At 32.4% G+C, this 15,438-nt stretch overlaps 1 protein-coding gene across 1 annotated transcript in view; it reads right to left on the bottom strand.

Moving 5' to 3' along the window:
- PSME4 (proteasome activator subunit 4) overlaps nucleotides 1–15,438 on the bottom strand; it is an 86,858-nt gene that overhangs the window by 41,797 nt on the left and 29,623 nt on the right. The window contains exons 8-20 of the mRNA XM_081068040.1: nucleotides 14,459–14,581; nucleotides 12,252–12,344; nucleotides 11,438–11,703; nucleotides 10,724–10,910; nucleotides 9,881–9,970; nucleotides 9,116–9,180; nucleotides 8,708–8,858; nucleotides 6,969–7,067; nucleotides 6,698–6,767; nucleotides 6,160–6,227; nucleotides 5,320–5,535; nucleotides 4,564–4,721; nucleotides 3,522–3,617 (exon numbers count right to left, since the gene is read on the bottom strand). Of these exons, the coding sequence (XP_080924166.1) occupies nucleotides 3,522–3,617; nucleotides 4,564–4,721; nucleotides 5,320–5,535; nucleotides 6,160–6,227; nucleotides 6,698–6,767; nucleotides 6,969–7,067; nucleotides 8,708–8,858; nucleotides 9,116–9,180; nucleotides 9,881–9,970; nucleotides 10,724–10,910; nucleotides 11,438–11,703; nucleotides 12,252–12,344; nucleotides 14,459–14,581 (1,682 nt within the window). The remainder of the gene's footprint in view (nucleotides 1–3,521; nucleotides 3,618–4,563; nucleotides 4,722–5,319; nucleotides 5,536–6,159; nucleotides 6,228–6,697; nucleotides 6,768–6,968; nucleotides 7,068–8,707; nucleotides 8,859–9,115; nucleotides 9,181–9,880; nucleotides 9,971–10,723; nucleotides 10,911–11,437; nucleotides 11,704–12,251; nucleotides 12,345–14,458; nucleotides 14,582–15,438) is intronic.

The following is a 15,438-nucleotide window of genomic DNA, read 5'->3' as shown; positions in this document are numbered from 1 at the left end:
TGTATCAGAGGAAAGGGGGCACAAAGTAAAGAAATATTTCAGGTGAAAAATGATGACTCCTCTACCTTGAGTAACCCTGTTTTTATGCATGTTATTAGCTTTTTACATTCTTTGACAGCTGGTTAAACCTGAAAGATTATAGAGTGGACGGCAAAAGGAGAAATTAATGACGATTTGAGGATTAAAGGCAAGTGTCCAGTATTCCTGTGTGACTCTGGAAAGACAATCCAACTTCCACATCTATAAAGGTAGAACTATGAGTATAAACTATATACAAATATTTCTATTACATCATTAACTAAAGGTTCCAAGAGCAAAATAGAGAGATTCCATTTTATGATCACTTCAGCAACCTTGGTATCTAACAAAACTTAAAAATTAAAATTGTACTAGATTTTTAAAATTTACCCTTAATTACCCTCAAGGGACCTTATTTTACCCATCCTTTGTAACAGTTAAATTTATAGCATGTACAAGGTACTTAGTAAACTACATTGCTAAAAGACAAAAAGTACAATGTAGATACCATTGGGTTTATTATTTATTTACTTTATACTTAGTAAGCTTTTTGTTTTTTGTCTCTAATCACATAGCACAGAAAATTGGTTTTCACATTTTGTAGCCATTTCCCTGAACAATGGGATTCCAAGACCATCCTATATACTCTATTAAGAACTAAGGTTTTTCTTACATGAAAACTCAGAATGAAAGTAAGCTTCCAGTTTCTCATTACTGCAATTTTCTAGAAGACAAATACTAATAATAAATGCGCAAGGTGAACTTAATAAGTGGTTTAACCAAAAAAAAAAAAAAAATTAAAGCAGCTAGAATATTTTGCCTAATTGAGATTTACATAAGAAAAATAAAAATACTAAGTTTAAATTTTTTAAAAATTGTTTGAGTTGCTATGTGCTTCCAAAAACTGCTCTGGTGTTTCAGAAAATGCATAATGTCCCATAATATAACAGCCAAATTATTTGCTGTTGACAAGAGTGACTTCCTCAGGCATCTCTGGTATTACATTAAAGCATCTCTTAACAAGTATGCATTTCCTTTTCTCCCTCACCTGGTACATTTTACTGTTTCATCTGGAGTAACTAACGTCCAAAGTAAAGAGGGGTTTTTTTGTCTACTAGTTTCAAATTTGCCTGCTGCTTACAATTTATTTGAGAATTACGCTGCAGATATTCTTTCCTTACACTAGGCAGTGTGATTTAATATCACAGAAAACGGCACCATCAATTAAAGTTAGTTTTTTCAAATCAATTTACTTAAAAGATTTTAACAATTACTGACATATTAAAATAAGCATATTAGAAATTTAAAATGCTAACTTTATTTTATGATACTTTGGTGAGAACTACTTTACTATCTTCAAAAAAAGCCAGAATGTTATATAAAGAAAATACGCATAAAAAGGCAAACATTACCAAAATAAATTAAAATTTCAGATGAAAATACCAGTTAGAAATTAGTTTTAAAGGAAAGGATTTTGTTACAAACTATTTAAAGGACCAAGGAAGACATTATAAACTCCCCATTTTGGCAATTCAAAAGCAACGGGCTGCTCATTCATCTTTAATTCTATTTTGTATAATCATTATCCTGCATACATGTATGTAATTATAAAGAACCCTAAAAATGTGTATTATTCAATGATTAAAACAAGTTTTCATTGTTTCATATTTTATTTCATTATATATTAAATACAAGAACACATTTTATATGTATACTTTTAAATATATTAAAATATATAAACATGATACATTTATATAATTTCTATAACTTATATTTAATTATATTTAATTATATTAAATTTTCATTTTAAAAGTGAAAATTCTAAATAAAACTTTTCAGTCTAAATTATGTTAACTCTTTACTTTTTCTGAGGAAAAGGATACTCAGGATCAATTTTATAACTTATACAGTAATGTAGGTTAACAAACTACTTATAATCCATGGCAATAATGAAATTTTTATAACATGGTATTCTTTTTCTTATTGAAAATGCATTTTATTACATTTAAGCCTAACTAGTTTTATAATAACCAACTGTATGGAACTTTTATCCTGATGCCCATTTCCTTCAAAGGATGAAAAGACTTTGCTTCAATTCACTATTATAGTTACATGGCATAAATATGATTACACGCTGATATGAACTGCACCAGAAACCTCTAAGCCTCCTGAGCTGACCCTTTAGCAGTACATCCCAATCAACCCTCAATACTTAAAATCTTCTAATCATGTACACAGAAGATACATGCTTTTGCTCTTAGATAAAATGCTGGATTAAATGACCACACTTCTGATTGTCAACACATTCAAACACAACTAAATTTGCTAATGTAATAAATTTATTGCATATGAAATCACATTTTAGTATGCCATAAAAAGAGTTAGGTTCTTACTATATTACACACTGTTAAGATTATCAGGAGAATAAAAACCATTTCTGCAGGTCTCATTTAAAAATATTCTTTAAAATCAATCTCTCTTCACAAAAATGAATTTTGGTAAAATTGTTGTCAAACTATAAAACTGATGAAAAACAAAAGTTCTTTAAAAGAATTCAGCGAATTCCCAGGTAAACTTAAAACAGATTTCCTTACCCGAAATGACCCTATTTGTCCCTTTTAAATCTAATGAGCAATCTGAAGTTCAATGCCTAGAAATAGTTTTTAGATTGAAGTAGGTGGGAATTATGAAAAAGCATGACTCTAAACAATGACTATACAAAATATGGGAAAGACAAACAAGCTGCCTTTTAAAAACATTCCTTAAACATTTTTAAGATTTATATTGCAAAATTAATAACTAATTCTCCTCTTTGTGTTTTTTGAGGGTGCAGGAGTTACTTATTTTTATGTGATTCTCATTAAATTGCTCAGCAGAAAGATGTTGGTGTTGAGAGAAAATGATCAAAGATAGTTTAATGAAACTAGCAGTTATCTACTTTTAATAAGTGAGCTAAAGTTACCTATTACTGATTTCATTTAAACTCAATTCTTTCAACTTAAATGGTAATACTAACAATGGACTAAATCGAGACATTCATTCAAAATAATAATACTCTGAAATGTACTTAACTTCATAAGAGTAATTTGGTAACTCTAAAATAAAAAATTCAAAATCATAATAACAAATTTCACCCCAGTTTTTTTGCTACAAAATCCTCAATCAACACTGATTTCAGACAAAAAAGTATTTTTTCCTTTTAAAAGAGTATTTATCTTAACTCAGTAAACTAACATAAGAACTTAAATATCTCTAAGTTCATATTTTAAAACTCATTAACATTGAAAGTTATCACAGTACCATAGGAAAATCTGAATAAGCTTTCAAGTTTTTAGACCTAAATTATGCCTCAGGTATTTTTGGCCTAACAATGAGAAAAGGTTAAAGTGATATAGAAACACCACCAATAATTACAAAACCAATGACTCATTATGTGACTAAGACTTAAAATATATGCCAAATGGCAAAACAGCAAAATATGTCAAGTAGTTATTTTTACTTACAAGTGAGTAACCGGCTCTCCTTTCAATGGAGGTAGGAGGTTTCCCGAGCCAATTAAACAGTTGTGCACTATAGTCAGACTCTGTAGAACATCATCTCTAGAAAAGACAAAAAAAACAAGGGTCTAGGATAAACCACAAAAACTTGATCAAGTAGGGATATACATCAAGGCAAAGACGTGGCAAACATCTCAGTTTACCCAGTTAATAGTGCAAAGTAATTCAACAGTTATTTACTGGTAATCCTAGACCTGCTTTTATTTAAACAGACTCTAAATAATCTCAAGTAACAACTGCCCTTTGTGAAGCAAGTCTGAATTCAATCACCTGTTTACCTGAAGATCACTACCACTAACAAAAATGTAAAAATAGTATTACAGATCTTCCAGTATAGTCCATCTTTTGAAAGTGGACTAGCTAAAAATTTACTCCAAAAAGCAGTTTTGTACTATGTACTATATAGTCGACATAAGTCACTCATACTTCTTCCTCCAAACCCACTTCTACTGAATTCGCTATTAAAATTTCCTGGTATTTGATATCAAGTGGTTTTCTTACTATTATTCTAGGAACTTTTAAAAATTCAAACTACAAAAGTCTAATGGCCTCAAACAATTGTTGCTTATTAAAGCCCCTAGAGAGAGAGAGAAAGTACTCTCAGAGACATTTATCTAATTAACATTAATTCAATAAAATTAATTAGTAAGAACTAACCACACAATAAAATCTAAGCTAAACCTAGGAAAACAGGCATTTCCTTTCAAAGGGGGCATACCTACACATACCAGTACTTACCCAAAGATGCACAAGTGAAACTGCTAAGTGGAAGGCACTAAAAACAAACTACGAAAAAACCCTGTTTTTCTATTTAAACTGTTTGATTATGACAAAAGTTCTGTTATACAACACTATATTTATTAAATGGTTTTCTAATTACTTATGGCGATATTCAAAACACACATTGAAAATAAATACATCAAATATGAAAGACACAAAAAAATTTTCGTCTGTAATCATGTAACACTGATTATAAAAGAAAACTAACCTAGACATTTCAAGTTCTCCATCCCCACAATGCTGGAGTTTGATGAGCTCAGGTTGAAGAAAAGAGTCCAACAGATAGAAGGCGAAAGCCACTTCATCAGAAGAAGGAACGTGCCACTGGATTCCCAGATTCCATAAGTCCCCTGGTTTACCCCAGTCCTAGAAAAGAACAGCATTGGTACAGCAGGTTGAGAAGTTGGAAAAAAAACAAAACATACACACATCACTCTAAAGGTTTACAAGAATATGTATAAGTAATCCAAACTTAAGGTGGTAGCAAATAACATATACACACACACACACACACAATGGCATGAAAATATCATATAACTCCTACGTTATCATTCCTAAATATGGTCTCCCTGAAGAGCCACTCAAATATTAGTTTACTATAAGAGCAACTGTAAATTTATGTGAGGCTATTGAGTTCCCCAATAAAATTATATGGAAATAAAGAGGTTAGCTATTGCATATCAAGTCATTTCACACAAAAAAAGAAAAGAAAACCAGAGTTAGCTCCAGCACAAATTTAGAACATTCCAGGGAGGGCCCCTTTAGTTGCTAGATGGGTTGCTGCTCCAATCATGAGTCACTAAATAAAGCCAAATAGATCTTCAAAACATTCCAATAAGTTTTAAAAATCTACTTTAAAAAAGAAGTAACACCTTTATAAACAGAAGGAAAAAACCCCACACTCTGAATTCCTTAAAAAATAAACCAACGTTTCTTTGAATCCTAAATTATTAAAGATGCTTGCCTTGATAGGAAAATATTCAGGAGGAGGCTTGTCAAAGCCACCGGGCACACTGCAGTATTCTGTAGGGTAGATAAGTGTAGTAGAACGAAGAAGGTGATGCAAAAGGTTACAAGACAGAGTGTAACCCTGCTTACAGGTTAAATGTAGGGTTCTTTGCAGAATCTTTACAAGTTGCTCCCTATAAAGAAGCAACTTCTTCCCATCCACTCGAGTAATCTGAAAAGAGGAGGAACCATTGAAGATAATTTGATTAAAGGATCAAGAATCAGTAATTAATGCAAAGGTTAATATTTAGCCACTTACGTAGCCTAAAATGATTTTAATTCATTTCAGGGTTTTAATTATATTCTAACAATTAATTCTTTAAGATCTAAACACATTTTCTGAGTATGGGCTTTCATGTGCTATGTCATGGTAACATCCTTTCCCAAAGAGTATCTCATTCAAGAGACAAAACTTAATTGGGTTTCTCTGTCCTTCAGTTCCTGAACTAACCCTTAAAGGAAAATGAAGTGTGACTGATAATAGCCAAATTCAGAACATAGACAATAAATAAATAAATAAATAAATAAATAAATAAATAAATAAATAAATGCCAAATCTGATATACTTTTCAATTAATGAACTATCCATATTAGAATCACTCAATAAAAAGTAGAGTACTGAATATGAAGTAATTAACAATATCACTCCTTTGATAACAAGAAAACGCACCTGTTTTGCAGATGTATCAGTATCAACATTATGTTTTAATGGCAATTTTTTTAAAAAAAGAATGAACCCTAAAAGGAAGCTAACATTTTTATAGTAATATTTTCTTATTCCAAAGATTTACGATACCTCAGACAAAAGTTGAAGATTCCATAGTAACTCTTTGTCTAGCTCTTCTTCATTTAATACATCATCATCTAAAAATGGCAAAATAACATCAGAGGGAAAAAAAACACCTATGTATTCAACTAAATGCATCATTTCTAAATATTTATATTTAATGATCCTAATAGCTGAAAAAGTCTCTTTTAGGGAGATTTTTCATTCCTTTGTCATGAAGCTGAACCTCCGGAGGAGGTAGAAACTCAATTTTCAAGAAAATAAACACACCAACGAAGATGTTTGACCCTCCATACATCATAAAATAACATTTTTGACAGCAACCTCTGACTGGTTCTAGTATGTATAAAAATATTAATTTAATAAAGTAAAATTTCTAAGGACCTGTCAACATGGTGATACCTTACTTTGAGCAATAAACTTAGTATTAAAATTAAAATACTGCATAGCTCAAATAATCTGTTTTCATCATCAGCCGAGTTCTAGAAACCAAGAAAAGTTTTCTTATCTAAAATTGTAAAGACAGAATGATAACCTTATGACTTACTCATTGTAAGCTGAGTGATAACACTGCAGCAGTGGGGAACAAATAGCTTCAAAGATTCCTCTGGGCAGCACTGAAAACATATTTGTATAAATAAGTTTTTTTCAAAGGCACAGATATTTAACAGTAACAAACTACACACTAGCACTATTTTCAGTGGCAAAGAAGGGCTATAAGCAGCTACTGAAAGAACCATGAATTTTAAGCATCACAAACACGTGATTGATTCATTAATGCATCAGTCCCCGCCAAAAAAAACAAAACCCAAACTCACCTTTACAGCAGCACGGCACATATCTGCCACCATACGGCCAGCTACTCTGGTTTCAAATATGTGTGAAATAGAAAAATTAAAAACCTTCTGAAGGGCCACCTGTTAAGGTATATAAAAAATGAATATGTCTAATCAGCATTTTAAAGAAAGTTAAATATCTTATAAAACATAAAAAAGAATATGCTCAGACTATACTAAAAGTAACCAAGTAGGAAATTTTTCAGCCATCAGAATTCATAAGGATTTTTTTAATAATCTTTCGTTTGTATCTATAAACAATCTTTGCACAAGACCCTAACGTGAAGAAAACATATGAGGCTCAAGATTTCATTTGCTACAGAAACACTAAACATAAAATTAGAGCTCTCAAAAGCAAATACAATTTAATTATCTTGTTGGCTAATCCAATATAACAAAGGAAACTTATTGGAATATCTAATATTTATATTTTATCATTTTGACAACTACAAACTATAAACATTTACGTCTAAAAGATTTGAAACAATTTATTTTATAATCCAGTTACAGAATTTTAAATGCTAAATGCAATAATGAGCTCTAGACGTGGATGAATAATGTTGAAAATTATAAACAATTCCTTTCAAAAGATTTTGATTAAACCAGAGATGTTTATGTTTATTTATACTCACATAACCTTGGTAAATATTTCACGCAGCTATAAGACAGTTTAGCTTTTTAACAAGGATAAACAGTGATTGAACAGTGATAATCTTGAATGAGGGAAGAAGAAAACACAGTGTGGTCTTAAAGACCAGACTATACAAAACGGGTAACAACCACTACCGAGTGAGTGTTGGCAGGATGTCTTAAGGATAAACTATTTCTCATTCACCATACTTTGCCAGATTTTTGTATTTTTAGGACTTAATTTCTATCATGTGATGGCATAAACAATTTCCAATACTTTTCTCCCAAATAGTATTTAATTGTAAATTTTAAAAAGAGTCAATTATTCTTATTTGTAGTAATGTTCTATAAATTTGCTGTGAGCACTTAATTATCAAATACTAAATTGCTAGCTTAACAAAACCACTTTTCCTAGGAGAAATACAGGATTTATGTTCCTACAAGCCTCTGGTTACATTTCATCAACTGATGAATTTTGTTGTATGCGTTTCTGTTTAAAGACACCTTATTTAATATATATTGATTCATTAACATTGAACTCAAAGTCAATAGCACTATAACTCATGACTGAACAAAGCTTATCTAAAACATGATATCTTTGTCCGTTAGATACATCACAACTCTTGTATGCTTTGAACACTAAAAAGTGGCCCCCGCTTTTTGGGGCCATTTTAAACAGCAAAATCATCAATAAAAGGCACAAGAATGTGGGAAACCTAGCACTACATAAACCCAAAAAGGACACTTGTCTACAGTATGAGAGCTGAAACAAGAAGGCAGAGTGTCACCTTACTGGACTTCAGTTGGAAACATGCGCAACTCAGATTTCCCCCCACTTTTATAAGCCTGCGCAAAAGCACTGGAAGTAATGATAGGGAATCAAAATAAATTTAGTAAGTAGGTGAATTTACAAAGATAGAATTTATGAATAATGAGGATCAACTGTATATTTTTTTCAAATTTTAGTATGGAAATAAAGGATAAACTGGCATTCATACACACACTCTTAAAGTAATTTGAAGTTCAATTTTTAAAGCATCAAACAAAGCCAAAAGATTGGAATTTAATTTTTTATAGCAATGCATTCTTACCATAAATATTTCTTTGGAACACTGTGTAAGGATTGTACTAAACGTAGAAGACAGACCTAATTCAACTAAACTCTCCAAGTGAGTCATTTTCTCGGTTTCTGTCTCTTCTCTTGTTTGCTCCAATGTGCTACTTTCTATAAGTGCAAAGCATCTAAATAAAAGAAAGTATAATTTTAGCATCTAAAAGCTGGTTAACATTTTTGATGACGATTAGATAAACACTGTCATAACTATTCAAGTGATAGCTAATTGGTACATAGCTCAGAAATCAATCGTCCTTTTGTAACTTCAGAAGCCTCGTCATTGGGTAGCAGTTAAATACAGGTTGCAATGCGGGGAGAGACTGGGACAGAACAGTACTTTTTTTGAATGTCAGCAAAAGGGGGGGTCTGGGGTATACATGCTCACCTGTCCATAAACTGTAAGACAAAATCCTCAAATTCAGCTGTGGCTGAACAAAGTTCTCGTTCTACCTATAACATGTTAATGCGGAGATAAATTAGAAATACCCTCTGATGTTTTCCTGTGAACTAACAAAACTCCACTATGGTCTACACAATAGATAGAACACTATGTTAGAGTATTGCATACTTTGAGAAACAGCACCATAATCACATATCAATTTAGAATAACTTGACCTACTACTTTCCAGGAACCAAAATAAGAATTAACCTGTTTGATAAAAGCCAAACCAGAAGCTAAGCAGCCATTTATATTATCTACATTTTTCAAAGTTTCAAACTGCTGGTGTGTGTATAAAGGATTATCTCTCAGTATTTGAACATTGAAATGACAAAAGTCAAGTAGTAAACATGCCTGCATTAAAGAAAATAGCTCTGAAAGAACCAGACAGAAATAAAGAAAATTTATCTTCATTGAATGCCAATCCCTTAAACAGATTTATTTCTAACATAAGATGGGGGAAAAAAATACCACAACCTTTGCTTAACAAAGCATTAAAAAGTGACAAAAATCACTGAAATACACTTCTCGATGTCAAAATAGCAATGATGACACGGCCCTCCATTTATATCATTATAGTCACAAAACAGTAATTTTAATTTGCTAGCACCTACCCAAAGTTGCTTTTAAGCTATCAGCTATTACTATGCATACACGATAAAAATTAGAACTCAGTTAACCAATTTCTTTACAACCAGAAAGCATCCTTACTTCTGTGAGGTCATTTCTTTCGTGTAGTACAGATGAACAGTCTACTAAAGGCACCAGAGTGGAAAATGTTGCTATAAACTGGAATGTAATCTGTGGAAAAATGCAGTAGATTTAACATTAATTACATAATTCTAGTTCAAAAATAAAAGCATGCCATAATCTACAATAAAGTATCCAAATAAATTATCATCAAGGAAGTCCCACAACCTTTCTGGAAATTTTTCACTTAGAATTGAACATAATTTTATGGTTGTCCACAATGAACTAGCTGTTACTTTAGTAATGAGATTATACTACATTTATTTTCACATAGTTATTTTATTAGGTTTAAGCACAAAGTTCCCTAACTTTCTGTCACAGATAGTTACTTTGCCTCTCACCTAAAAATGTAACAAAGGGTGACTAGTAAATGCTAATAAGCAGAAGCTAGAGACCGGGGAAGATGGAAGGTGAGCAACGTTGTCAAAGTAGGATCTGACATTTTCCACCCAGTAACTTCGATCATGCCCCTCCCCCGCAACCCCCATCACCAGTGTAGATGAAGGGAAGAGCAAGTAATCAGATGCCAGGATTTTTTAATATCTCTGCTTAAGAAAAATAGTAAATATATAATGAGCTTTATAACATCAAATGACCATTAAATGCATACAGTTTTGTGGTAAGTTACTTATGAAGGAAGATGTTATATAGATCAACTAGCCGTCCACAGATCTAAACTTGGGCATCTACACTGAATTATTTTACACTGAATTATGTTCTAAAAAGTATTTAAAGAAAAATTCACAGGAGGCCTATTCCCACAATGATGGTTTAGATACAAACCAGAATCCTCAGTGTGCTCACCATGCATTTACTGAAGTCATTTGGGTCCACCCCAGGCAACGCTCTCATCAGCAGAGGTAGCATGTGTGTCGGACCTTCAGGAAACCATCGGCCCCCTGATACCAAACTGCGGGCCACTCCAATCACACAACTTAAAGTAGCTGTGAGCTGGTGAGGTTCTGTTAAAGTCTCTAGTGCAGGATATGTTCTATAGTTTGAAAACAGAATTTTAAAATAAATTTCCATGATAAACATATATAATATACTAAATTCATAAAGTGTACTTTGGTTTAAAGGTTTGTAGCTAGCAGAATATTTTGAGTGAATATTTGCTCTCAAAGTTAACAGAATTATACAAATAAAAGAAAGGTACATGTTTCCCCAAACCCCTGCATTTCATAACCTTTCTCCATGCAAATTCCACAGTGAAAAAGAACATAAGCTGGTAGATTTTGCAGTATTCCAGCCATCTTAATCCTCTTTCACATGCTAATAGTATTGCATCTAATCTAATGGCGATTATTAGAATTTAGAAATAACAAGTTACAACTACTCCTCTCTATCCCTTTTACAGAAATACCATCTTACGCTGAAATTTCTGTTTCCTACTTTTAAAAAGATAGCAAAACAGAAGTCACATAAACCAAAGCAGAATAGAAGAGTAGAAGGAAGAGAAAACCAGAATAACTGTAGCCAGAGCTGAGGCTTTAACAAAACATGTAAAGCTACACTTACCTTTCAAGTACAGGGGGTATTACTAACTCAGGTCTCATGAGTGCAAGATTCTGCAGAGCCTGGGCTGCTTCTAAACTACCAGTTTTGCTAAACATAGCCAAGAGGACAGGTTGAATAATACATTGTACAAAGTCTGTAACATCTTGATCAGTAAGCTTATGGCTATCAGGCACAGGAGTTAACCAAGAAGGTTTCTTGTATCTCTCACGATGCAATCTTCTAACAACACTGTTTGGCAACCGCTGAAGTAGTTTCATTAACTTGTTCTAGGGACACAGAAGCAAAAAGTCCAAGGTAGGTTGTATTTCTCACATAGGTATTCAAGGCTCCTCTGTACCCTCCCAAGAAAAGATTTTTAAAAGAGCTCTTATAATCTTATTACAAAGACTTGTATGGTATATCTTGATAGAATAAATACTCCTACCAATTAACTATTGATAATAATCAATACAAATGTGTCTCAAATTTCAGTTTTAACATCTTGCACCACATAATCTTGCATCACATCAAGTCATTTAAAAAATAAAAACTGACACAATAAAACTAAAAACATAATTCCATGCTTTGGTGGCATTTTTGTTACCATTCTGTTTCCAGAATGTGGTATTTTGTCTCCAGTTACCATACCAGTACTACCTTAATTTGTTTTTATATGATTTATGAACACAGTTAAGTTAATTTGAACTTAATCACACATAGCCAAAGCTTATTTGAGGGACAGAAAATGTATTACATGTAACACAATAGACAATAGTTATTTGTGACAATATCTTTAAAAATTCCAAACCCTAGAGTGAAAAACAGACAGACTCACCAGCCACCGCCCATTATTTGAAGGATGGTAAAAAGATGTGATGCTGTTAAACAAACCAGCCAAATGTTTTTGCACTAGCTTACTTGGTCCACCCTGTTTAGATAAAAAGAGTAAAAATATCAGTACCCACATTATACTGTAAAATCGGAGAGGTTAACAGGCCTAAGCTTATATATAAATCTCTAATTTTCCTCCTGTTCATTCCCCTGACAAGAATCAATTCTACCTCTAAATAAGAGTAAGTAACATTTCCCAATGAACTTCACACAAATGAATTCAAAACATTCTATTAAAAATAAGGGCAACTCACTGAACCCAAATTAGACAACTGAAAAGGTATTTCTCAATTTAGGATAACAGGATCTTTTACTCTGCAATCAAACAACTTTTGTCACTAAGATTATCATTTAAAATAATCAAGAGTGGTAACATCAAGCATAAAAAGCATTCCTCAAATGATTCAGGAATTGAATTTCTCATTGCAGGACGTGCAGAGATTAAGACTTACACAAATGCATAAAATATTTTATTACTTCTAAATGTTTCAAATAATTAAACTAAATCAAAATGTGTGTGAATACATTTTGACTCAAAAGAAAAAAAAATTTCTTAATCTATTGCCAAAATAAACACAAAACAACCAAACAACAACATAACCTGGCGGAGCAATAAGGAAATAGGCAAGCATTCTTCTTATCAAGTAGAGCCGCGTTGGGAAAAAGGACTACATAAAACTTGACCTCAAAACCTCCTGTCTCAAGATGATCTTCTTTCAGTAAACAACACAAACTTAAGATAGAATGTTTTCCTACTGAAATGAAATCCACGTTCATATTTCCCAATCTAGATCAGGGCAACCACTAAAGAGACCATAATTAATTCCAAAGCAAAATACCAACAAAATTCTAACATAACATTTAGCATTGCTGATTTCTAAATAAATTCAAAATTCATATTAAACACAAAATGACGCTGCCAATGAGAACTGTGTGAAAAAGAACTGCAACATTAACTAAAATAAGGTTGATACTAATCACTAATTCTATGGCTCCTAAAAAAATGAATTCCAACTCATTGCTTATGTAAGATAGTAAACATCCAGGAGTTTTTGTTCTTATTGCACATCAGAAAGAAAATGGGATTTCCACTGTTCAATAATGAAATAGCAAAAACAGGGGAGCTTGAATTTCCTTTTTCTCTTTTAATCTTAAAATAAAATTTAACAGCTATACCTCTCCCAACCATTCTGACCTTTTCATGGAAACAACCAGTACAAAACAACCAACTAAAAAACAACATAATCTAGGAGGAAATACCAAACAGAATAATTATTAAAGGAGACAGCTGTAGAAGAAATGTGAATGACAATCCAGAAAATTATAGTAAAAAGTTGTTCTATATTCTTTTGTTTTTTAAACTGTTAAGAAAAATTTTGTGGGTTTATTATAACATGAGGTTCTATATTCTTATTTAAAAAATAATGTTGAAATCCAAGCATGTGTATATATTTTTACTTTTCCTCAATGTTGTCAGTAAATTAATCCTTCAGACTTTTCCTTTCACTAAGATTGTTAATAAACTTTGCATTCAGCGCAATGTTTCATGTGAACATTGATACTAAATGCATTAATGCTGATCATATATAGAACCAAGAATTCTAATCCCACCTTTTGTCACTCTCAATTTGGCTAATTTTTTTTTAATATAAATTTTATTGGGAAATATTGGGGGACAGTGTGTTTCTCCAGGGCCCATCATCTCCAAGTTGTTGTCCTTCAATCTAGCTGTGGAAGCCGCAGCTCAGCTCCAAGTCCAGTCACTGTTTTCAATCTTTAGCTGCAGGGAGCGCAGCCCACCATCCCACGTGGAAACTGAACTGGCAACCCCGTTGTTGAGAGCTTGCGCTCCAACTAACTGAACCATCTGGCAGCCTCGGCTAAGTCTTTTAATCTATGAGTCTGGTTCCTGGTAGGTAAAACTTACATTCTGAATCTCTCAAAACTCTATAAACTTTGACTCTACTTTTAAGGTGCATTGGTTATGGACAGTTATAAGTGGTACATTATGAGTACAATTCTGAGGCTAAACATATCCAAGAACCAAGTGACCAACTCAGCCACTAATACAGACTTGTGTGACTACACAGAATCTTTGTATGGTTATCATAAAATTAAATGAATTACATATAAAGCAAATATATTACAAACCATCATGGCAGTGATCCATATTACAGCATGTCCTATATCATAAGCATTTGTTAAAAACCTTGGGACTAATACTTGACTGCTTCCCACTGGGAGGTTCAAGCTTCTCAGAATTCTTGTAAATATCTTAAAAAAAAAAAAAAGAGTTTAGAATACATATTTACAGATATCAAGTAACTCTTTCCTTAAATAACTTAAGTGTTAGATACTAGTATTATTGGATATATTCTCATTTGATCAGCTTTGAAGCAAATTATGGACTGCTTAGTAATCTGCTTTATTCTTTGAAAATTATATACAAATATCTATAAAAATTTAAAAATGACACTATGAGGTGACAGGCATGTGGATACGAAGCAACTGTATCCATATAACCATAAATGGACAAATGAGATACAGTAAAACGTAAAAAGGCAAAACATACATAACTGCAGTTAAACGTGAAATATTTTGACTCCTATCTCTAAATATACAAAAAAATTATTCTCCTATCTTCTTATTCCATGCCAAGGATGCACAAAATGGAAATATCTTCTGGCAGATTCCTTTCCCTCTCTAAATTTTAACATTGGCTTAATTTTTTCCCCTAAGAATTTGCATTTTAATGTCATTTAATAATCACATTTTAATACAATTAAATTTATATTTTAAATCTCTCATTACTAACAGATGGGGGCCCAAGGGTGGAGAAAAATTACTTCTTAGTTTCCACTGGCCAGCAACACCAGAATACAGCACAAGCAAAGGCAAACAGAGTATTTGCCTTTGCGGGTCCCGAGCCCTGCTCTACCATCACCACAGGCTTCACAATCAACTGGATGCCCTACGCCAGCCCTCCGGAGGCTCTATCAGTGATTCTTCTGCAGGTAAAACAATACCGAAGATGCAACGTTCCGAACACTGAACCTAGACACACTCTAGCTTTATTTACTCTAGGAAAATATATGTGATCTAAAAAGTGGAGAACACACTAGAATAGCAAT

Source organism: Rhinolophus hipposideros (assembly GCF_964194185.1).
Source record: "Rhinolophus hipposideros genome assembly, chromosome: 12".
NCBI lineage: Eukaryota > Metazoa > Chordata > Mammalia > Chiroptera > Rhinolophidae > Rhinolophus > Rhinolophus hipposideros.
The sequence above is the reverse complement of the archived record's forward strand: the minus strand, read 5'-3'. Positions and strand labels throughout refer to the sequence as shown.